This window comes from Budorcas taxicolor, chromosome 4 (assembly GCF_023091745.1).
Source record: "Budorcas taxicolor isolate Tak-1 chromosome 4, Takin1.1, whole genome shotgun sequence".
Lineage (NCBI taxonomy): Eukaryota > Metazoa > Chordata > Mammalia > Artiodactyla > Bovidae > Budorcas > Budorcas taxicolor.
The window spans coordinates 113,794,440-113,818,395 of record NC_068913.1 but is presented as its reverse complement, the minus strand read 5'-3'; the positions used below and the strand labels follow the sequence as shown (position 1 = coordinate 113,818,395).

Here is a 23,956-nt window from a genome sequence, read left to right as displayed (position 1 = left end):
CTGATGCTGGGAGGGATTAGGGGCAAGAGGAGAAGGGGACGACTGAGGATAAGATGGCTGGATGGCATCACGGACTCGATGGACGTGAGTCTGAGTGAACTCCGGGAGTTGGTGATAGACAGGGAGGCCTAGCATGCTGCGATTCATGGGGTCGCAAAGAGCTGGACACGACTGAGCGACTGAACTGAACTTATAGTTCAGTTTAAAATATTTTTTATGAATTCCTCATTGACCCACAGATTATTCAGAATAATTCTTTCCTAACATATAAGAATTTTTCATTTTTTGTTATTTGCTTCTAGCTTAAAGCTAGAGTATGGCCAGAAAACATACTCTGTATAATTTTAATACTTTTAAATTTGTTTAAATTTGGGCTTAGTATAATGTCAATTTTTGTAACTGTTTTACATATGCTTGAAAAGAAGGAATATTCTGTAGTCCTGTGGTGCAATGTTCTAACTATTCATCAATCGAGCCAATTTTGTTAACTGGTTTGCTCAAATCTTCCATATCCTTCCTGCTTTGTCCAGTTTCTAAAAAAGAAAAACTATGCTAAAACTTCCCAAATACGATTGTAAATTTGAATGTTTCCCCTTGTAATTCTTTAAATGTTGAGGCTCATCAAGGGGGGAAAGAATGACTCAAAACCCACAACACTGTCAGTAGGAAAGAAGCCCCCTGCCCGAAACGAGTGAGACAAAAACACCAGCAAAAATAAGATGGTATATTCAAATCTCAATATATCAACAATAATATTACACAGAAGTTGATTAAGGGCTCCAACTAAAGAATAAAATTTGTCAAGTTGGATTAAAAGCCAAAATCCAACAGGAGGCTGTTTACAGAAGCCACATCTGAAACACAAGGATACAAGAGGGTGGAGAGCAAGCCTGGTCCACCCGCCTGACGAGCTCCTTCCACAGAGTGGTGACATCGTGGGGTGTCTCCAACAGTGGGCTAAGGCCCCCCTTTCTGTCGGACCCTTGGAGGGGCATCTGGAGGCTGTGGGGCCTGCCCTAATCCACCCAGGTGGGACCTTCCCACTTTCCTGACTCACAGGGGCCTCGGGCTGACAGGCGGTGCTCGGGACACAGGGGACTCTCATGTGCGCAAGCGCCAGGGGAGGGAAGGTTCTCTGGCCCCCACCTCTGACCCCAGGAATTCCTGAGTTCACAACAGTCTGTGGTTTCTCCTACCAAAGTGACCACACTTCCTCACCAAGTAGATGGAGACGGACACAGGACCAAACTCCTAAACTGCCAACGGGTTTTTCTGCCAGATCAGTGGTTCTAGAAGGCTTTTCAATTCATGACTTGGGAGGAGTGTTGTCCATGTGGCAGTGGACCAGAGGGACGAACACGGCTGCAGCTCACAGAACCTCCCACCTTTCACTTCATGGCTGACTTTCCACATTCTTAAACAAGGATCTGAACTTCCCACAGGGTCCAGCTGGACTGGGAGACACCCGGCCTGGGTGGCATCAGGGCACGCACTGTCCTAACTCGGCCGGAGGAAGGCTGTGCATCCCCGAGCAAGCCCCTCGCCCTCTCTGAGCCTGTGTGCTCCTCCACGCCTGCGGCACAGGGTGGTACAAAGGCTGGTAATTGCAAAGCCCACAAAACCAAGCCTTAAAATGCCACACGGGCATGTATGGCAGGCCACCCCCCGACTGCTGCTACGGAGGATGAGCAGAGGGCCGGAAGAGCCCTCTTCCTTCCAGCCCGAGCCCCTGGTCCACAGCGCTGACTCCATCAGACCCTTCCAATGGCTCTGAAATGGCCCAGCGTCACTCCCTACACAGCCTGGAAACAGCTGGACTCATCTTTCTAGGCAGAAGGCCTAGACCTCTTCTGTTATTCTTCAAGTTATGGCTAGCTGTGAAGGCTGCATGTTTAAACAACCTACTTACATAAACTCATATACCTAGCTTCTGAGACGGTCATCAAGGGACTTGCTCCAGTCCTGGAAACGTTCTAACACCCACTTTTGATGGTCTGTTTAGCCAGCACCTGGCTCTCCCGCCGTTGGCATCAGTGTCTGCTCCTTCCACAGGGACCATGAGCAGCACAAGCCAGGCCCTGAGTGTCCCCCAAAACCCAATTTTAGGGGCACACTGGGCAAACCAGCCAATGGGCCCCCCTTGAGCACTCACTGCAGCTACAGTCCCTCTGGGTCCCAAGCCGGCTTGGGCCTCAGTGCTGCGCCCGGTTCCCTGACAGCACAGCCAGGCAGGGCCTTCCCGGAGTGCATGGACTGATCTGAGCTTGGTGGGGAAAGAGCGGGAAAAAAGATCTGAACTGCAGTGATGACAGACAGGTCACTCCTGATCCCCCAAGTGAGGGGTGGGCCCCAGAGCAGCCTGGTGGCCCCAGGAAAACAGGCTTAGTGACCCTGGTGATGCTCCCTCCTCCCACCAGGACCAAGACAAGCTTGGTCCCTCATGTGTGGATTGTGCACTCCCGTCCCCAGATTCCCACACTGGAACCCTAACAGCCCCAGGACCACGAACGAGACCTGAGTTAGAGATGAGGTCTTTACAGAAGCGATCGTGTTAGAGGGAGGGCATGAGCATGGTGTCCTTAGACAAAAGGGACACTGAGGGGCATGAGCAAGGGGAGAGCGCACTGGGAATGCAAGGACAGTCAGCGACCGGCCCCGCAGAGGGGCCTAGGGCAGACTTGGAAGGAACCAGCTCTGCTGACACCCGCGTCCTGGCCCTCTGGCCTCTGAACTGGGAGGATGTAAATGTGTGTTGTTGGAGGCTCCTGGGCTCTGGACTGTCACTGTGGGCCCAGGAAGCCAACACGTGCGCCACTCTCTCCCTGGGGGGTTGGTGGGATTCTTCCCCTAACATCAGGCAGGCTGCCAGATTCTCTGGAGGAGGTGGGAAGGCAGGAGCCAGCTTGTCCCCGGTGCTGGTGACGACCACACGGCCACACTCTGCTGCGGCCCTTCTGCGTGCCTTTCTTCCCCTTGGCAACCACCTTCAGTAACTCAGAATGCACACAGGCACACCCAGCCTCGGCCAGGGCGCGGGGGCGATTTGCCTCAAAGGGAAGCTTCCCGTGGACTGGAAAGACGGGCACTGTGCTCCCCAACACTGAGGTCAGGATGGCAGGTGCTGAGACAAGGTGATCTCGTGGCCCCTCTGCAGCGGCTCAGGGCACCCTGGGCACATGTGGTGTGCCCGCACATGGCACACACACACATGTGGTCGCACACCACCCCCCTGCCCGCCTTGGCGGTTCTGGTGGGAAAGGCCAGAGGGGGAAGCAACATTTAAATGAACCTGAGTCAAGAAAGCCAGAGGCATGGTTGGGGAACGCAACCCCCCCAAACCCCCTGAGCAATGGTCACCCTGGAGTCAGGGGGCCCCTTCACGGCCTCAATGTGGGGAAGGTTCTGCTGGAGGGGGGTGAGGTGTCCGGAGGTGGGGCACCCTCCGCGGGGCTGAGTCCACGAAGGTGGCAGCTGGGGGGTCCCCACGCTGGGTCCCTGTGCTCCCCACCCCACTGTTCACCCTCGAGGGCTCTCTGGAGCCCCACCAACACGCCGCCTGGATCCTTGGGCCACCTTGGGGTCCTGGGTGGGGCAGCCACCACACCCCGCGGTTCTGCCTCTGCAGTGCCCACCGGAGGAGCCACCTGGGGGGGCGGGGCAGCCGGCAGTGAAAGGGGAGGGGGGCTCTGGCGGGCCTCGGGGTGCCCGAGGGGGTGACGTACAGTCTGCACAGCAGGGCCGCTGCAGGCTAAGGAGTGAGGCTGCCAGGGAGGGCTGGAGCCGGGCCCAGGGGCCTCCGCTGAGGGGGTGTCCGGAGGCACCCGACGGAGCCTCCCATTGGACAGGCCCGATGACAGGTCCCCGGCCCTGCAACCTTCGGCGGGGGCCCCCCGCAGGATCTTCGGTCTCGGCCTAAGGGGGCCCTTGTGCCTCCAGTAGGGTGGGTGTCTGTGGGCAGGGCCGCTGGCCAAGCGAGGGCCCCGGGGGAGGCCCTTGGGTCCCGCGCCCCGTGGGCGCCGTCCAAGTCGATCCACCTGGGTCCTCATGGTAGCCACCTCCTGAGCCAGGCCGGCCAGGGCCCCAGCCAGCCGGTCCAGCTTCTCCGAGAGGGCGGCACCCAGGCTGTGGAGTTCTTGCTGCAGGGAAGCCCCACAGGGGCACGGCGGCCGCGGGGAGGCACCAGGGGAGGCACCAGGCGAGGCCCCAGGGATGGCGGCTGCAGGCGCTGGCTGGGGCACACCCCCAGGAAGGGGCCCCCCGTCGGTCCCGGCTGAAACCAGAGCGGGATACGGTGAGTGTGATCAGCTGCCGGGACCTTCCCTCCCCCGAGGCCCTCCAGCTGGTGTGTCTGTCACCCTGCCCACTAAGGGAAGGAAGGGTCCTGGTGACTCAGGCTGGGCAACGTGGAAGGCTGCCCCCCTAATTCACGGGCAAGATAGATCACAGGCTGGGTCTCCACAGAAACCAAGCTGGCTTAGGACAGTGGCCTCCCCACTTCCTAGGAAAAGGACTGGTGTGTTCCTATGCCACCTCTGGGCCCTACTGCCGCCTCAGAGCAGCTAATTCTGCCTCTGGAGGGTCGGCGGGCAGGGCCCAGAGAAGCTGCCGTGAGGCAGGGCCGTGGGCAGTGTCTAGAGAGGGCCCAGGTGTTTCTAGCGAAGAGGCAAAGGGGCCGCGTCAGCACCTAATGCTATTTGCTCTTCAGTCACTAAGCTGTGTCCAACTCTCTGCAACCCCATGGACGGCAACACTCCAGGCTTCCCTGTCCTTCACCATCTCCTGAGTAGCTCAAACTCATGTCCACTGAGTCAGTGATGCCGTCCAACCATCTCATCCTCTGTCGTCCCCTTCTCCTGATTTCACTCTTTCCCAGCATCAAGGTCTTAGTCATAAGCAAACCACAGGGGTCCCCACCGCTCCTGACCTTTACCCTCCCTAATCAAATTACAGACGTAGGACTTAAGTTACTTTAAAAAAAAATAAAAGTCACCTACTCCTTCACCCAAACTTCTCCCGGACCTGGTCTTCACCCGAGGCCAGCCTCATAAGGAAGCCCCATTATCACCTGGAGCCGCAGGACAGACCTGGTTTCCCACCATGTCGGAGTCCCTAGACCGGCTCCGGCCTGAATCTCCCAGGACCCCCAGGGCTTCAAACTGCAGAAGTGGAGACTGGAGCCCAAGGACTCAAATGCTGCCCGGCCACGTTCTTTAGGAAGGATCTCGGCTAAGGGTCAGCAACGGTGCTGGTGTCCCGGGTGTCTTTCTACTCAAGCTGGGGCAGTGAGTTCATGGGCCTCAGGCCAGCTCAGCACTCCTAACAAACAGCTGCACCTCCAGGCAGGCCAGGCCCGTGACAGGCCGGAGCCCCCACCGCAGGCTTCAAGCGTGAGGATCTGGGTGCACGGCCCAGAGTAAACCAGGCACCGAGCCCCGCTCGCCCACCTCTGCCATGGTCTGGAAGACCTTCCCGGGGTCAGGGTACAGAATGCATCTCTGGGAACCTCTCCACCTGGTCACTCACTACTGACCCTCATTATCCCTACCTGTTCTCTAAAGTCGCCTCAAACCCCAAACTTTGATCCTGGATGCATCTATTCAGTGTTTGTTTTGCCTCCAAGAAGTGTCTGCGTACTTTCATAAAATAGCCAGCTATTCCTATAGGAAAACCCTGAAATGAAATAAGCCAGCTGAAGTGGACTGGACGTGAGGCTCTTCCTACTTATGACCCAAAGGAGCCTGGAAGGCTGTTCAGAGAAAGCCTACCCCAGGCTGTAACCCCATGGGTTCTCACCAGCCCACCCCACCAAAAGGAGCTGAGCAGCGGGGAAGGAGGGAGGGGTGACCGTGCAGACGCTGAGCCCCAGCCACCCCCCCACCCTGTGCCTGTGGGGCTCCCGATACTTGGGGGGCCGGGAGACCCCCAGTTCACCTGTCACACCTGGTCTTCTGTCCCCAGGCCCCAGGCCCCTGGACTCTTCACCAGCCGTCAGTTTCCAGGATTGGCACCCACGGGCTGAACCAGGAGGCTGGCAAGGCCCAGGCCCCGGCCTTCTTCCCAGCTGAGCGGCAGGGCAGGGATGCCCAGTGGACCACGCAGGAAGAGCACAGAGCATTTCCGGTGTGGATACGCATGGCTCCGCCACAGCCACACTGACGGGGGATACTTGGACACGGCCTAAAACAAAACAAAACTTTGAACTTTCAAGCACTGGTGAAATGAGACGCAAGAGGGTTACACTGGGCTTGCCAGGAAGCCCATCTCTGGTCGAATGGCTGGCTGGGGCCCACGGGCTGAGTGAGGGTGGACATTGTTTCCAGAATCTTCTGCGGCTCCAACACGAGGCCTCTGGCTCTCCCAGGAGGCTGGAGAGAGCAGGTGGAGAGGGCCATGCCCACAGGTCCAGCCTCCGGTGAGGCTCCTCCAGGGATGTGCTGGGGGTCCTGTGGTTCCATGCCCGGCCCACTCTGCTGTCTCCTGTCAGGCCCATGGGCAGGAAGGAAGGTGGGAACCAGCCAGGGCCTGTTCAGAGGCCACGGACTGGGTGGAGTCACTGGCCTGAGTGCAGCAGGGGGGCCCCCTTCCCAGACCTGGCAACCCACCCACCCCTACCTCCTCCGGCGCTGCCTAGGGGGCCAGGCGGTCCCAGGGTCTCCAAGCACACCTCTCTCCGGGGCAAGTGGGACCTGCCTCCCACATTCTCTTCTGCTTTTCCTGCTGGGAATGATCACTGGGTCAGGACTGGACTGAGAAGCAAGGAAGCGTTGATACATATATACATATATATATATATATATATATATATATGCATGCGTGCATGCTAAATCACTTCAGTCGTGTCCGACTCTTTGCGACACTATGGACTATAGCCCGCCAGGCTCCTCTGTTCATGGGATTCTCCAGGCAAGAATACTGGAGTGGGTTGCCATTTGCTTCTCCTATATATATATCAAGTTTACTGGGCTTCCCTGGTGGCTCAGACAGTAAAGAATCTGCCTGCAGTGCACAACACTCGAGTTGGATCCCTGGGTCGGGAAGATCCCCTGGGGGAGGACATGGCAACCCACTCCAGTATTCTTGCCTGGAGAATCCCATGGACAGAGGAGCCTGGCAGGCTACAGTCCATGAGGTTGCAGAGTCAGACACGACTGAGCAATGGACACTTCGACTTTCCAAGCTGATTACCAGGTCTTTAAACACACTCGTTTGACACCCCTGGAGCCCCAGGGGCCTCAACATCTCCACCTTCTTTTCTTGGACACGGCTCATCCTATGGGGAACTCAAGTGTGACAAAGGCAGACAGCCTTCTGGCAAGAGTCAGGCCAAGTGATGAGTGGGACGGTCCCTGCACCCATGGCCATCCTGGGGGACATGCCCCTTCCTCCAGAGACCCCGGGCTCACCTGCACTGAAATTGCAGCGGTGCCCAGGCTCAAGTCTCCTCAAGCCTTCCCCAGGGCTGCAGCCAGCACGGGGGCCACCACGTTGTGGGGACAGGGTGCCAAGGCCCTTCCCGCTGGGAGGGTGGTCCCTCTCTGGCAGAAACAGAGCCGGGGTCAGGGTGGCGTTCACACACTGAGGCTGGGCTCCCAGTCCCCCTCTTGCCCCGACAAGCTCACCCTGCAGGAGAGGCTGCCAGAGCTCAGGTTCCGGCCTCGGGTCTTCTCCTTCTGAGCTGCTGATGCTCGAGCTGGAGCTGGAGCGTGGGCTGGGGCCCAGGCCGGCCAGGCAGCCAAAGCGCAAGGGCCCCTCGGGCAAGATCCCCTTCAGAGAGTTCTCCAGGCAGTGGAGTGGGGAAGGCTTGGTGGCTGGCCCTGGGCAAACGGCAACCAAAGAGCCCTCCCTCCATGAGCTCAAGGACAGGCCGGAGGGCCTCGGCCTCCGTGGGCGGGCACGCAGAGCTGGTCCCCCTCCAGCTCAGCCCCACACAACCTCTGGGGGAGCCTGAACAGCATCCCGTGGCCACGGGAAGCAGAAGGAAGCAAAGCCAGACACTGGTCTGGCCCCCAGCCACTCTGGAAGGCTGCAGCAGAAACTTCCAGAAGCCTCAAGACCCTGGAGGTCACTAACAGTCTGGTTCCAGCCAGGCTCTGGGTCTCATAAGCCAGGCAGCCCTTTCTACTTGTGTTCACGCAGGACCAGCAGCCTGCAGAGAGGCTCAGTCAAGTCCACGGGAGGCCCCCAGAACAGCGCTCGCCTGGAGGGAGTATGACAAATACCTGCACTTTCTCAGTTAGGTCAGGCCTGACCCATCCACTTCAGCAAATCTAGACAAGGATTCTGCTGTAAGTTCAGCTGAACTGCAGCAGCAGGAGGAGGAGCCCCCTCCCCTCCCACCCCAACCTCCATCCCCAGGCAACGAGAATTAAGGAAACAACCGGTGCTTCGCCCAGAGAAACCCAGTCTCTGGATGAGAGCAGTGCTTTCCCCACTTGCTTTCAGCACACCTCGGAGCGCTCCAGCCAGCAGGCTTTCGGAGATGCACGCTCACACCCTCCAGCCAGCAGTCCAGGAATGGCTGAGACAGTGAAGGAGTGGAGGAGTAGGAGGGGAAGGGGAAGTCTATTCTCTCATCAGAGATTTTACGCAGAGGGGAGGAGACATGCGAGCGAGTCCCTGGGCAAGAGTCCCGCTCACCGTCTCGAAGCCATCTCCACTGTCCTGGCCTGGCTGCCCCGAGGTCTCTGGGGCCTCTTGGGGAGCAGGTGGGCAGGGCACCAGAGGCAACGGCCTGTGGGCTAGCCAGTCGGAGGCTCCTGGCGGGCACGTCACCCCCACGCTGTCCCAGGTGCGCTGGTTCACAGGCCTCGCCCCTCAGTCCTGTTTCAATGAGAAGCCAAGAGGCCCATCAGCTGGGAGCCCTGAGTTAGCTCGCAGGCCAGGGAGGCGCTGTTCAGAAGACAAGCTCCGGTCCAGGGTGTTGGATGACGCTACCGAAGTGGGACACACCCTGGCCCTGCAGATGTTCCCAGGGCCACCTTCACCCTCCAGGATCTCATTATTTCTGGACCCAGCTACCCAGCCTCCTGGGAGCCCCCACAGCTCAGCACCATGCCAGAGACCAAGGCCAGGATACAGACACCCTGCTGCCAAGGCCCTGGCTCAGGCCTGGACTCGGAGCAGCACTGGGGGGCTGGGTGTCCAGGCCCACTGCACCCCTCCGCCCAGGACAGCAGCGCTATTGGCCTTGTGGCCTCCCACGAGCCTTGGCCAGGCTGCTTCCAGAAGGTCATCTCATCTCAGGCCGGGACGTGGGCCCGCCCACGTTACCTTCCGTGCCTGCCGCGGAGTTCCTGGGCTCCGCTCGCCGTGGCCCTCCGTCTCCAGCCAAGGAGCAGGGCCAGGCAGGCTGCAGCCGGGGCGCAGGTATCTCTCTGAGACAGTTCTCCAGGCCCTGGAGCGGGGAGCTGCCCACGGGGCTTCCTGTGAAAACCCAACACTCGCGGTCCTGGCTGGCCAGAGCTCAGTCCTGCGAACCCCAGGAGCCTTGCCCGAGCCCCAGGTCCACTGCAGCTGGGGCCCGGGGCCTGGCATGCCAGCTCAGGGCACCCAGAGGGAGACCTGGCCCCAGATCCGTGTCAGCCCTGCCTCTGGGTGGCCCTGGGAGAGGCCCCTCATCTTGACTGCCTACACAGAGAAGCCAGTCAGCAGGCCACCGGGCCAGTGACGGGGAAGATGGGCCCCGAGGGTGGAATGTCGTCAGCTACTCACTATTCACGTGACTAGTCAAAGAGGGGGAAAGGTACAGATGCAGCAGGTGAAGGAGAACATGAATGCATTTCAACTTGAAGATAAAAACACACTGCAGAAATCCTATTTCTAGTGACAGCGCTGGAGAAGCTATGGCCACTACAATTCTAGATAAAGGAAAAGCCCTCCCCTTCCACATCTCAGCCATGCTGTTTCCTAAAAAGCATCTTTGCTGATGCGGGTGTCAGGCAGACAGAGGGAGAAGAGAGAAGCTGCCAGAGGTCCGGGCGTCGTGGGGCTGGGACCTCAGTGTCTTGAGAGGAGCCCTGCACGTGGCTTCCCCACGGACGCTGCAGGGTTCCGGGGCAGTGCTGGGAGAGCTCGGGGCCGAGCTGGATGCGTCCACAAGGCAGCGTGAAGTTGTCTGCTGTTTGGGTGACTCAGAAAACCAGGTCTGCCGATAGAGAACCCTCGAGAAGGAACCACAGACACTGAGCAGCTGCAGGAGAGAGGGGAGGGGGCCCACGCAGCACCGAGGACCCTAAGCCCAACGGGAAGCGGGAAGACGGGAGCTCGGGAGCTCGGTGGAGAAGCCGCGAGAGGGATGCTCGCCCGCGCAGCGTCCCTGGTGCAAGAAATGGCAGCAGGGATGGCTCAGGGGAGGAGGGTGCTGGAGGGCGGGGGAGGGAGGCAGACGCCAGGACACAGAAGTGAGCCCCGGGGAACCGGGTGTCCATGAACAAGACGGGGAGCCCTGGGGTTATTGAAGTGGAGAAAAGGGTTGAGGTCCTGCAAGGTCCCTGCAAGGTCCCCTCAAGGAGGGACCCGGGGGAGCATGCACCAAACACACCCTCTAAGATGGTGTTACGTGTTTTCTGTCAGATGTTACAGACACTGACTTCTTTGAGGCTGGGATAAGGAAGTATTTGATGCTTCTAGTGAAGTGAAGTGAAGTCGCTCGATCGCGTCCGACTCTGCGACCCCATGGATTGTAGCCTACCAGGCTCCTCCCTCCATGGGATTCTCCAGGCAAGAGTGCTGGATTGGGTTGCCATTGCCTTCTGCATCAAATGCTTTCTAGAGATCTTTGTTGTCCTGCTTCTTTTGAGCCAAGCCACTAAAACAGACCCCCGCCCCCTAAAACAGGTGTGTCTGTTCTCTGTGGCCACACCGGGCATGGAGGCCTGGCTCGGACACTGGTCGGGTCGGATGCATGGTGGTGGGCAAGGCTGCGCCCCCCTGCCCTTACCCAGGACCCACTCCCAGCCTCAGGATGGCCAGCTCACCTTTTCCAGGCCGATGCCCCTGGCTGCACTCAGGGCTCTGGAAATCCAGGTCCCCGTCAGAGCTGCTGGACGACGAGAAGCTGCTGGGGGTGCCTTGGGAGCCCAGGGGCAGGGCAGGGCTGTCTCTCGTGCAGCCCTGCAGGCCCAGAGCCGGGAGAGGCCCCATGACCACCTCTGTGGGGAAACGGCACGGCTGGCATCGAGGGAAAACCATGGGCCAAGAGGTCCCCTGGGCGCCGGGCTGCGAACGGGCGCCGGGCTGCGAACGGGGGCCCAGCCCTGCCCCAACGCCTGTCCTGTGTGATCTCCCCTGAGGTTAGGGTACTCACGTCCCTGATTAAAATCCAGTAGCTTGTTAACCCACATAAACCCAACTGCTGGCCTCAGGAGCCTAGAGGGTCAGTGAAGCTCTCAGAGGTGGAAGGGGGCAGAGTTTAACTGGCTTCCACCAAACACAGGGGTTGTTGGGGGGCAGGCATGAGAAGGAGCTGGGAGACAGGGGCATGTGTGCTCCCTGCTTTGGCCTGGGATGAGGAAGGGGGACCTAATGGCATCCTCAGCATTCCCCCCCACCAACCCCGTTCCGTGCACAAGGACAAATGCCACCCTGAGCCCACGACGCAGGCTACCTTTGCTGTGTGGTCCAAGGCGCGGCAGCTTGGGCCTCTGAGACCCGGGGTCTCCTGGCTGGGGGCTCCGGGACCAAGGGCTGGCCGGCGGCTGGGGAGGTAACGACCCACTCAGGGGAATGCCCCTCAGACAGGCCTCCAGGGCTTCCAGGGGTGAGCTCGAGGCGCTGCCGGCTGGGACGGGGAGATGGCCCATCACCATCTCTGGCCCATCTTCCCCTCCAGCCCAGCCCTGGCTGACTGCCTGGCCTGCCTGCCTTACACAGGGGTGGTGAGTCCCACACCAGGCGTGGGGCCTGCCAGGCAGGACACCCTTCCCTCAGTGCCGGCTCCCATCAGCTCTCTGCTCCCCAGTCTGCCAGCCAGCTGTACCCAGGCCCAAGGGTGGGTGGAGAGAGAGCCACACGCATTGGGCAGCTTCCTGACACTTGGGGATTCTCTGCAAAACCAAGGCCCTTCTAATGGAAGGCTCCCTGGGCAAGGGCCTGGGTTAAGGAGGATGGAGATTAAAGGATAGGATTAACTGCTGGGGACCCCGGAGAAGGAAATGGCACCCCACTCCAGTATTCTTGCCTGGAAAACCCCATGGAGAGAGGAGCCTGGCGGGCTACAGTTCACGGGGTCACAAGAGTCAGACACGACTTAGCGACTAAACCATCACCACCACTACCGCTTGGGAAGGACGCCCAGGTGGACGCCTCTGTTCACGCATGAGACACCCAGATGCCCCTTCCCTGTGGGCTGGCAGAACCTTGTTGGGGGCCTGAGAACCCCACCCGGGAGGACTTGAGCTGACGAGCCCAGGCCTCACCTTGAGCTGCAGGGCCCCAGCTGGGCACCCGGACCTGGGCGGGGGCGGTGTCTCTGACATTCCTGGGGCTGCTGGCGGCAGAGGGGCCGTGGGGCCGCTTGCTGAGCTGACAGGATGTGGGCTCTGGGGATCCCTGGGGCCAGCTGTCCTCCACCTTCACTGCAGAGAGCATGCTGCCAGCTCCAGGCCCAGGCTCCGGCAGAGGAGTCTGGAGGGGTCGGAGTCCTGTGGGAAGTCACTCATGAGGTCTCTACAGGGTCAGGATGGGGTTTCCACAGCCCCCAGCTTCCACAGCCATCTCAGCTCTGACAGTCACTGCCCAACCACCAGCAGATGGACTAAATCCCACCTCCACATCTAGAGGTTTCTACAGAGGGGTGCTGCCAAGCCAGCCCGCCCCAGGAGCACTGAGTCAGGGTCCTGCTTCCGAGGCCAGCAGCCAAACAACTCTCAGGAGTTCTGGAACACTGACGACCCACAGTGAACCCAAACGATCACAAGAACCCCCACATCAGAACGAGCCCCGGCATGTGCACTGCCCGGAGCTCCGCCTCCTGCTTTTTGTCTCTCCTTCCCACCATTCCCTCCTTCCTTCTGGAACCCTCAGCTCCTACTATAAGAGCCAATCTGGAACGTTTTCACATTGATGCACCTGCCACACGCCCAGCTCCTTCTATAGCGTGAGCCCCCACTTCTGGCCACTCCAGCCGACACACTGACGTGTGGGCCCGAGTGACTGGTAGCGGAAGGTCTGCTTGGAGCAGAGAAAGGAAACAAGCGATACCCAGGGGCTCCCTGCCCAGCTGGCAGCCTTTACCTCCAGAATTCCTTTTCCAGGCCCCTGGGTCCTCCCGCAGCCGTGGGTCACTGGCTCCTGAGGGGCTGGGATGCCGGTCCCGAGCTTCGGGGATCTCCTTCAGACAGTTCAGCAGGCCCTGGAGGGGACAATCTCCCGAGGCTGCCTCTGTCTTCACTAGAGGAAAAAAGGAACACGCATCCCCCTGAACCCAGTAACCTCAGTCTTGGTGACAACAACCGAAAGAGGGATCAATTAAAGGTCCAAGGCCAGAAACCCGAGGATGTGGGTCTTCTTGCAACTCACTCAGCCTTGCCTGGGGCCATTGTCTTCTTAGCGCTTGGTTTAAAAATGCCTGGCTACACCTCCCAGAGCTGGCTGGGTAAAAGGAAGATGAGGTTCTGCTCTGAGAACAAACAAAGGAAGTGGGTGGCCTGGCTCACTACTTGGAGACGGTTCTCTTGGCCTTGAACAGAACTTAGTTTGAGGACGCCCAAGCGTTTTACAAACACTTACACACACATCATTAGTGTGCCTAAGCCTCAGGACAGTCCACTAAGGTGAGAACAGTTACCCCTTTGACAGACGGGAAACTGAGGCTCGAAGCCTCAAGGAGCTTTTCACATTCTGCCCGGCTACCAAGCTTCAGAGCTCAGAGCTGGGGCTCCAGCCCCCACCATATCACTCCCATCCTCAAAGCCCATCCCAAGGATCCTGCTTAGTGTCAACAAGATTCTCAGATGTCCCACCTTAGGATGAGTCAAGAACCCATAAGAATCCAGGGCAAAATCTATTTCTGGTTTTCTACGAGCTGATGATGCTGACCTTGCTGTTCCCTTAACACAGCCATCTGGCTCCAGAAATGCGACACTGCAGATACTGGAGCAGCCAAGCTGGCAAGGATCCTTAGGGAAGACGTCATATCTACAGAGAAGTATCTACGGAGAGCAACTGGAGCTCTCCACGGGCTCAGAAACCTTGGCCCGAGGAGACAGGTCCGCAGGGACTCACCAGCCCAGGGCGGGCCCCCTGGCCCCAGCTCTGCCCTGGTCAGCTGGGAGGCACCCAGGCTGGGGGCAGGTGGTGGTGGCGAGCTCCGTGGTCCCCCAGGGCCCTGGGGCCTGGGCTCGAGGATCTCCTTCAGGCAGTTGATGAGGCCTTGCAAGGGGCTGTGCCCAGGAGAGATGCCCGCAGCTCCTGCAAGGCCAGCCGCGGTCAGGTTTCCCACCCATGACCACAGGGATGCCGTCTGCCAGGTAGGACCATCAGGAGGCCCCAGGTGGGGGCCACATGATGCCTCCCCACCTGCCCCCCATCCTCAGCCCCACCCTCAGGAAAGCCAGCCCCTCACCTGCCCCCAGGGTCCCTCTCTCCGGATTCCTGCGGCTCTTGCTACTGCCCTGACTGCAGGTGGCGGCGGGGCTGGGCCTCCGGCCAGGGGCTCCTGGGCTCCCCTCCTCCACAGGCCTTGGCTTGTCAGCAGTTTCTGTTGCAGCAGAGACAGGCAGGCCTTTCCAGCTCAGGCTCCAGAGCCTGAGAAATGGCCCCTCCCCAACACACACACAGAGGATGGGCCTTCTAACTGCTCCCCGAGGGACAGCTGAGTCCTGGGAACTTGGTGGCTCAGCCAGCTATAACGGGCTTGTTCCCAGAGTCCATCCTAAGGGTGGCAGGGTCCTTCCCCATTTCCTTCCGGCGTGAATGTAAACACAAGACTGCTCACCCCGGGGACCCTCCCATGAGGGCAGCCTCTGATTGCCTCCGCAAGTCAGGCCCCTGCCTCTCACTCAATGTTTCTCAAAGCTGGACACGGGGGACCCCAGAGCAAAGGTGCCAGCTGACGCCTGAAACTACGGGCTAAATGGGGCATGCTTTTCTTTTTTTCTGGTGGCCACCGGCATGTGGAATCTTAGTTCCCTGACCAGGGATTGAACCCACGCCCTCTCCGTTGGAAGAACGGAGTCTTAACCACTGGACCAGCCCCTAAACAAGGTTTTTTTTTTAGCACTGGCTATTTTATGCCATATTAATTTAAAATAGTTTAGATAAAAATGGGCATTTAGGCAAATGTAAAATCCACAAGCATTTTAAAAATAAACTGGGACCCAGAGAAATTCCAAAGGCCAGCCTTGTCTTCCCCCGCTGTTAGGGCTGCCCTGATGAGAGGTCTGAGAGTCAGGTCCGCAGACATGCTGCACACAGCACTCCATGAGTGAGGCTAAGCATTCTGAATCCTCGCTGGTCCCCAGACAGAGGCCAGCACCAGGCCTGCTCTGCACCTCCCCCAACTCTGCCCCCCCCGAGGAGCTGAACCCAGTTATAAAGGAAACCGAGTCCTGGAAAAAAATCAAGAGGGTGTGGGCCCCCTGCACTGGGTCCTACTCACTGATGGGGAGGGGGCTCCCCAGCCCCCCGGCTCTGGGGGTGCTGCTGGACGAGCTGCTGCTGGGTGTGGTGGCCAGGCCAAGCAGGCCCATGGGTGTATCTGGAAGGCAGTGGAACAGGTCTCGAAGAGGGCATGTGTCCTCCATCACAGCTGGTGGGGGGGGGGGTGGGTGGCAGGAGGACACTAGAATTAAGCCTGGCAGGAGGTACAATGCCCCAACACTGCCCCATGCTGGCCCTTCCTTGCCATGTTCCACTAACAACAACCAGGATGTCAGTAACCTCTGCCTTGCCATCCCTGGGCTCCGAGATGTAGATTCAGGCTGTGGCCTTGTTCTGATAAGATCATCCCCAGCTGACCATCAGCTGAGGGGATGCAAAGAAACCCCGCAGGCTTGGGGCTGGGGGGAGAAACTTCTGGGGAGGTGGGAGAGCCTTGCGAGCTTGGGAGAGGAAGAAGTCTGTTAAGATAAGGAGAGCACAGGCTGTGGGGGACTCGGCCGCTGGGCACTCATCTACACAACAGGGACGGCCTCACCCGCCACTGTAGGGCAGGATGCAACGGGGGCCCCAAGGTCATGGATGAAGCCAGGTCGAAACCACTAGAGAAAATCAGAGGCCGCAGTCTCTCCCCCATCAGGGGACCAGCCTGCAGCCAGACATTCACATTAACGGGTAACTCCACCCAGGGTCCAGGCCGGCAGCTTGAACTTGTCTGTGGGATGCAGCGGGGCCCGCCGTCAGACTCACCCTGGGGGCTTGCAGCCACCCCATCCAGGCTGGCTCCCCCACTACTCTCGGGGCTGCCTTCCCCAAACAGGAACTCAGGGATCTCCTGCACGAGCTGCACCAGGGCGCTGAGGTGCAGGCTGTGCTGGGGGGCTCCTCCTGCCAAGAGACCACAGTGAACTCCCGCCCCCCCAACATCAGTCAACACGTGCTGAGTCTCATGTAATCCTCCACCACGGGAGGGGCTGCAAAGGTGACACCAATGTCTGCAAACAAAGAGGATCTGGGTTCAGGGCAGGTGCCCCGCGCGTGGGCACAGCAGGACCACGATGCTGGGGGCTGCGGGTAAGAGCTCCTCTTTGCTCTGTCCCTCAGGCCCTGTTGGGCCATGGAGGGGACGTCAAGGAGGGCTGCCTCCCCATCTCCGGCCACCATCCAGACTCCTGCCTCTCCCGCCATCCCCTGGACCACATCCACCCCCGCCCCCCCGAGCTCTCTGGACCTTCAAGAGCTGCAACTGGCTCTGCTCGGGTGGCGGGGGAGGGGGCCTGAGGGGCAAAGACTCCCGGGTGAGCCCAGGCTGCTTCTGAGCGCTTCACACAATGAGCAACAGTATACCAGGCTCCTGGTCCAGAGGGGTCGGGGATGAAAGGTCAGGGAGGGGTGGGTGTGGCGAGGTGGGGAGTGCTGAGGTCACAGTGTCCTGTACGGAACGAAGCCAGGGAACGAGGACCACACGGCGGAAGGGACGTGAGTGAGTCCACCGGGGCCCAGGCGACGCAGGGGGTCCAGAACCCCCCGAGGGGCTCTCATCTGCACAGATTACTCACCCAGGGGACCTCCTCCTTGGGGCAGCTCCTGCCCGTCACCAGCACGGCTCCGGGCCCCCACAGCTCCTCCAGGCTCTGAGGGAGATAGGAAGGCCGAGAGGGGGAGCGGCTCCGCTGTCCCTGGGAAAGAAAAGAGGGACTGTCCCCGGGAGTGGAAGCCAGCCTCCGCCCTTCTACATCATCACACCAGAGGCCAGGCACCCAGACATCCAGGCACCTATGTACATGTATGTATGTGTGACCACCCAAACCCCTTGTACAGGTGTACATGCCTGTCTGTGTGACCACCCAAACCCCATGTACATGTGTGTACATGTCTATCCATGTGACCACTCAGACTCCATGTGCATGTGTGTATATGTGACCACCCAAAAAACCCTGTGTACATCTATACATGTCTTTCCATGTGACCCCCCCCAAACCCCATGTAATGTGTGTACACATCTACCCATGTGACCACCCAAACTCCATGTACATGTGTGTACATGTGACCACCCAAACCCTGTATACAGGTGTACACACGTTTCTGTGTGACCACCCAAACCCCACGAACATGCATGTACATGTCTATCCATGTGACCACCCAAACTCCATGTACACGTGTGTACCTGACCACCCAATCCCTGTGTGCGTGTGTATACGAGTGTGCTCGTATGACCATCACAAACCCATGTACATGTGTGTACATATGTGTGTCTGTGTGACCACCCAAACCCCAGGGACCGTCAGAAACTCCAAGACCAGTGCCATTGTGCCAGCTCTTTGGCACCCCTGCCAAATCACACTCAGACCCTTGGTACAGCCCACAGTAACAATGGCATGAAAGACCCAAGGGACTCCCCCCACCCCAGCTCAGCGCCGGCTCTCGGACACCACCTTGCTGTGTGAACGAAGACTGAGGCCCCACGAGCCGCCTGAGCTCCCAGGGGACTCTGGGCCCTCGAGGTGCTGCGCCGGCGCCCTCCCACCCGCTCCTCACCCAGGGAGGCCAGCGTGTCGTAGTTCTCCCGCATCACATCCAGGTAGAGCGCCCTCTGGCCCTCCCCCAGCAGCCGCCACTCGTCCTTGGAGAACCGCACGGCCAGGTCCTGGAAGGCGATCGACACCTGTGGGTACAACCTCAGGGCAGTTGGCTCGTTCCCTCCCAGCAAGGCCGCCCAGGAGTGGTCCTCGGCATGCTGACCCAGCCCGTGTCCCCTGGTGGACACGGCGTGGGCACCTGGCTCGTGGGAACGGGCAAAGGGGCATCGGGACAAGAGACGTGTCCCTAAAAAGGCACGCTGATGTCTTCACCCTGGTACCCGAGAATGTGGCCTTTATTCAAAACTAGGGTTGCTATAGATGAAATTAGTTAAGCTAAGGTCATAATGGAATAAGGTAGATCTTTTATTCAATATCTGGAGAAGGAAATGGCAACCCACTCCAGTACTCTTGCCTGGAAAATTCCTTTGGACAGAGGAGCCTGGTAGGCTACAGTCCATAGAGTCGCAAAGAGTCGGACACGACTGAGCAACTTCACTTTCACTTTCTTTCACTTTAATCCAGTATGACTGGTGTCCTTATAAGAAGAGGAGCAGAGACAGACCCACAGGGAGGAAAGGTCCACGTGACCAGGGAGGCAGGAGTGATGGGGCCACAAGTCAAGGAATGCCAGGGCCACCAGATGCTGGAAGAGGAAGGCATGATCCTCTCATAGAGTCTTCAGAGAGGGCACGGGCTCGCCAACATTGTGATTTTGGACTTCTCCCCTCTTGCACTGTGAGAGATTAAATTTGCTGTTTAAGCCCCCACCCCCGCTTTGTGAAAGTACTTTCATGGCAATCCAGGGAAGCTAATACAGAGAGTCTCGTGGCCTGCAGCTCAGGCCCAAGAAAACGTTGACTCCAGGATGGGAACTCCAGCCAGCCCTGAATTCACCATGCTATAACAGGTTTTTTAAGATGGTGATGGAGGAGACAGGATGGCTCTTGAGTACAAATAAATGATAAATAAATACAAATAAATGTGTGTGTGTGTGTGTGTGTGTGTGTGTGTGTGTGTGTGTTAGTCGCTCAGTCGTGTCCAGCTCTTTATGACTCCATGCACTGAAGCCCACCAGGCTCCTCTGGCCGTGGAATTCTCCAGGCAAGAATACTGAAGTGGGTTGTCATTTTCTTCTCCAGGGGATCTTTCCGATCCCTGAATATTCACTGGAAGGACTGAAGCTGAAGTTGAAGCTCCAATACTTTGGCCACCTTATGTCAAGAGTCACTCATTAGAAAAGACCCCGATGCAGAGAAAGATTGAGGGCAGGAGAAGAAGAAGGCAACAGAGAATGAGATGGTTGGATGGCATCACCGACTCACTGGACACGAGTTTGAGCAATTCTGGGAGATAGTGAAGGACAGGGCAGCCTAGTGTGCTGCAGTCCATGGGGTTGCAGAGTTGGACACGACTTAGCAACTGAACAACAGCTCCTGCATTGCAGGCAGATTCTTTACCATCTGAGCCACCAAGGAAGTCGCTGCTAAATGGCTGAGTTTAACAGCACGGCCGTGGCTGTAGCAGCAGGTGGGGAACCCAGCAGAGCTGAGTGGCGATTCTGTTGACCAGCTAGTTCACGCCAACAGATAGCTTCTCTATTTAGCAAACCAGGTGAAAAATACTCTGCGTCCTTATCTTCTCCCATCAGAGTTTACTACCTAACAACTGAAAACACAAAAGAGCTTTTAGGTTCAAATAAGGCTCACAGTTCCCTTTATTGAGGACTGAATTTCTCACCTGATCTTAGATCGACTAAATCACAATTGTGTTCAGTGCTTTCAGCATCCAGAAGCTGACATCTTCAAGCTTCCCAGATGATTCTGACACATTCTAAGTTTAGAATCAGAGGGCTGGGGAAGAGCTGCTGTCCAGTTCCTGGCTGGAGACTGGGCAGAACCTGCCTGGGCTGCCAGAAATGAAAACTACTCCGGTAAACGGGACCCTCTCCTCCCCCCGGGGGCGAGCTATCCACTGTAGCATGTCCGTGAACTAGAACTCACTGACAACTGCAAAATACCTTTAAGGGGCAGTGAACATTTAGTGCCAACTTCTAGGCTCACACGGTAAAGAAGCTGTCTGCAATGCAGAAGCCGCAGGGAGATGTGGGTTCTATCCCTGGGTCGGGAAGATGCCCCAGGGAAGGGAATGGCCACCCACTCCAGTATTCTTGCCTGGAGAATCCCATGGACAGATGAGCCTGTTAGGCTACGATCTACAGGGTTGCAAAGGGTTGGATACCACTGAGTGACTAACTCATTCATTTTTTTTTCCATTTACAATAGGGGGCTCTTCAATTTCTACTTGAATACCCATAGCAACTGTGGGGGCTCACCACAGTCCTATGGCTGGCCTAATCTGGCATTAAGAAGTTCTGGGACACAAACAGGCAGAGTGTGGAGGTTTGAGCTTGACCCCAGGAGCCAGGTGGCTGGAATTCCAATCCCTGCTTTGCTTCACATTTAGCTCTGGGCCCAGTAAACTCATCTATGAAAGGAGGATCATAAGAACCTCTCTCATAGGGATGTTGTGAAGAGTAAATGAATTATTGTAAGAACAGTGCCCAGAACAAATGCTGGGATGTGGTTAAGTGCTATGATTCCTGCTCCTGCAGCCAAATCTGTCTGCCTCACATCCACTGGCAGGTCACAGTCGGCCACCTCACACACCACTCCTGACCCCAAATGCCTCTTTGTCTCCTGGCTAAATATACCAGCTCTTTTAGACATCCGGAAGAGATGGTTTCCAGGCCACTTGCCACCTCAGCCAGGAGATAAACTCTTGTCCAACAAAGTTGGGAACAGGAACTGACTGTGGCCAGGGTAAGTGGGTCCATCGGTAGCCACCCCCACCCAGAAAAAACAGAGGAGTGTGTACGTGTGTGTGTATGCACGTGCACAAAAAAGGTAGGGAGCGAGAACAATGTGCAAAGCCTCAGGTCACAGACTCGGCCTGCGGGTCCTTCCCAGGGCAAACCCACTCTCCTGGCGTGTTTCAGACTCAGCCCTGAGCCTCCAGATCAGACCCTGGGCATTTGGGAGTCACAGTAGACAGGAAGACAGGAGGCGCACCCTGTTCCTCTCTGTCTGACTGTCACCTACCAGCCGCCAAGGCCATGGCCAGGCACTTTTTCCATGAAGACACACAGTGTAAGGACACACCCCAGGACATCGGATCTGAACGATCAGTGATCCAGCCCCTCGCTGTATAGAAAAGGAAACTGTGGTCTGAGGAGGCCTGAGCACGGTGCCCGTGGGCACATCTGAGCAGAGATGGGTGATGGTGGAGGGTGTCCTTCGGCTTCCTAACTTTCCAGCTAGATCTGAAGAGGAGACTGCCCCTGCTCCCACAACAGCCAGTCTGCCTGTTGTTCAGTCACTCAGTCGTGTCCGACTCTTTGCAACCCCATGGACTGCAGCACACCAGGCTTCTCTGTCCTTCGCCATTTCCCGGAGTTTGGTCACACTCACGTCCATTGAGTCGATGATGCCATCCAACCATCTCATCCTCTGTCGCCCCCTAATCTACCTGGCTTCTCGCTTTTCCCCGGGAGCTTGTGGGGCATTAACACCATCAAGGTCTTGGCACAGTGATGCTCTGCCTGGCCACAGACTGCCCCAGCCCCTCATCACCATCTGCTCCTGGGCCCTCAAACCATGGAGTTGGCAGTTGCCGGAGGTTGGCCCGAGCTCTCCAGGGGCCCCCAAAAGGATGTCCAGCAACTCCCCACTGGTATCATCAGGTTTCCTGGCACCTTCACTGCCCTGCACACAACTTGCACCCGACAAACTGGCCCCAGGCTATGACAGATAGGGCTCTCCCAGTAGCTCTCCGACCTACACATCTCACCTAATGGCTAAAAACCTGGGACCCTGTTCATGCCCTCCCCCAGCCGGGACCCCAGGATCCTACCAAGAAGGAAAGTGCCCAGATTTACTCTTTCTCCTTGGGCCTCCATGCCCATCGCTCCCAGGATAATTTATAATTAAAAGCCACGCCAAGAGAGGGTGAGGCTTAACCCAAAGGAGTTTCCAAAGATGGAGCTGCGGCTCCAAGTCTGCTTACACGGCGGGGACGGGGAGAAGGGAAGAGGGGGCGTCCCAGATCCTGGACTTCTCTGCACCAAATCCTGCGCACCCCAACCCCCCACCCACCGCGCCCGGCCAAAGTTGGCGGGTCCCAGGCTCGCCCCTCGCCCTCGAGGCCCGCACAGCGCCGCACGGGGCAGGCCCGGCCGAGGCGATCGTCTGTCCTCCCCGGCTGCCGGCGGGGTCCCGGCTCGCGCGGCGCGGTCCGGGCTCGCCTTACCTGGCCCGCCATCCCAGACTCAGTCTCCGCTCCCGACTTCCGGCACGGCGAGGGGAGCACTCGCTCCGTCAGCGATCTAGGTCGGCGCTGGAGGAAATCGGGCCCCGGGGAGCAGGCCGCAGGGGACGGGGCAGGGTAAGGTGGGAGTCCGGAGCAGCCCAGCGCAACGCATCCCAGGAGAGGGGGACCAGCCCCCGCGGCCCTCCGGGCGCAGGCGCGAACTACATTTCCCAGACGGCGCCGCCTAGCCGGCCGAGAAGGCAGGGGGCGAGCGGAGGGCGGGGCGAGCCTGGCGGCGCCCCCACCCCGCTGGTTCTGCCTAGACCCGGTGAAGCTTGCCGGGGAGGGGCTTGGCGCCGGGATCGGCCTTGTGGCCAGCTCGCAGTGTGCTTGCCGGACTAAACCCGTGCATCCACACATCCATCCATCCATCCATCCGTTCTTGCATCCAACTTTTACTGAGCGACTCCTATCCGCCAGGTGGAGATGCTCAGATTAAACGGGACCCGTCTCTGCCAAAGGACGTATCCCGCAAGCCTACCGTGACTAGGGAAGGGGCAGGGGAAGCGGACCCCGAGAGGGGCGGAGGGGGCTGCAGGCTGGACCCCTTGACTTGGGTGGTGGATGGGCCGGAGTGGCCGCCAGACCCAGGCGCGCTCTCAGGTCTGTCCCCCGGCTCCCGCGCTCACCCTCGCCTTGACCCGGGAGCCACTGTACCTGTGTGACTATTTGCGCCTCTGTTTTGTGATTTGTAGACGTTCCTGGCACGGAGTAGGCCCTCAGATAAATGTGTTGAATGAATGAAGCGCGAGCCCACCATTCTACAGGTCAGAAAGGACGCAGAGGAGCTGGGGGAGAGTTGTGGACTCGGTGCGGGGGAGACGGTCCCCGGCTGGGCCTCATCCCCGGTCTGGTGAACCCTTGTTAGAACAGCTTAGAGAAGGCGGGCTCGTGGGGCTAAACCTGCGGTTTGCAGGGGCCGAGGAAGCCGGGGTCCAATAGGAGGCGACGCCTGCGGCCCGGAGAGCCCTTCCCCACGCCTGCGCCCCGACAGTTCTCTTCCTCTGGACTCTTAGAGAAAGGGAATTTCTTGCCCAGAAATCCCAGTGTTGGTCCCTGTGGGTCTAACCTCTGTGCGTCTCCGCTGGCCTTGCTGCGGGTCACCTCCCAGAACTTCGGGGTACAATGCTGACCACCTTGGCCTGGCCTCCAAGGAAAGACCGCGTGGGTAGGACACCCCCAGTGACTGTCCAGGCCCTTCCCTGGACAAAGCCCCCCTTCTCCACACCCAGGGAATCACTGACACAGGACCCAGGTCTGTGAAGCCCACGGTCCTGGGTGGAAAAAGGCAGGTTCAAGTTCAACATCTGCTCTCAGGATTCCTCAAGGCCACAGCGCCCCTTGGTAAGTACCTTACCTGTGCTTGGTGCCTAGGGCCCTTCTTGCTGAGGTCAGCTTCCTCCTGGTAGGTA

General features: G+C 58.5%; 1 protein-coding gene across 1 annotated transcript; it reads right to left on the bottom strand.

The window, feature by feature from the left end:
• Positions 1-782: 782 nt before the first annotated feature.
• On the bottom strand, positions 783-22,636 carry KRBA1 (KRAB-A domain containing 1). Its single transcript, XM_052638335.1, is given in 18 exon segments — positions 783-3,478; positions 3,480-4,270; positions 5,932-6,177; positions 6,613-6,717; positions 7,404-7,814; positions 8,638-8,820; positions 9,271-9,423; positions 10,977-11,150; positions 11,606-11,779; positions 12,417-12,641; positions 13,234-13,389; positions 14,224-14,409; positions 14,564-14,698; positions 15,599-15,748; positions 16,348-16,485; positions 17,157-17,276; positions 18,136-18,262; positions 22,485-22,636. Coding segments are annotated over 18 exon segments (3,579 nt in total). The 5' UTR covers positions 22,497-22,636; the 3' UTR covers positions 783-3,385.
• Between the last annotated feature and the right edge of the window lie 1,320 nt (positions 22,637-23,956).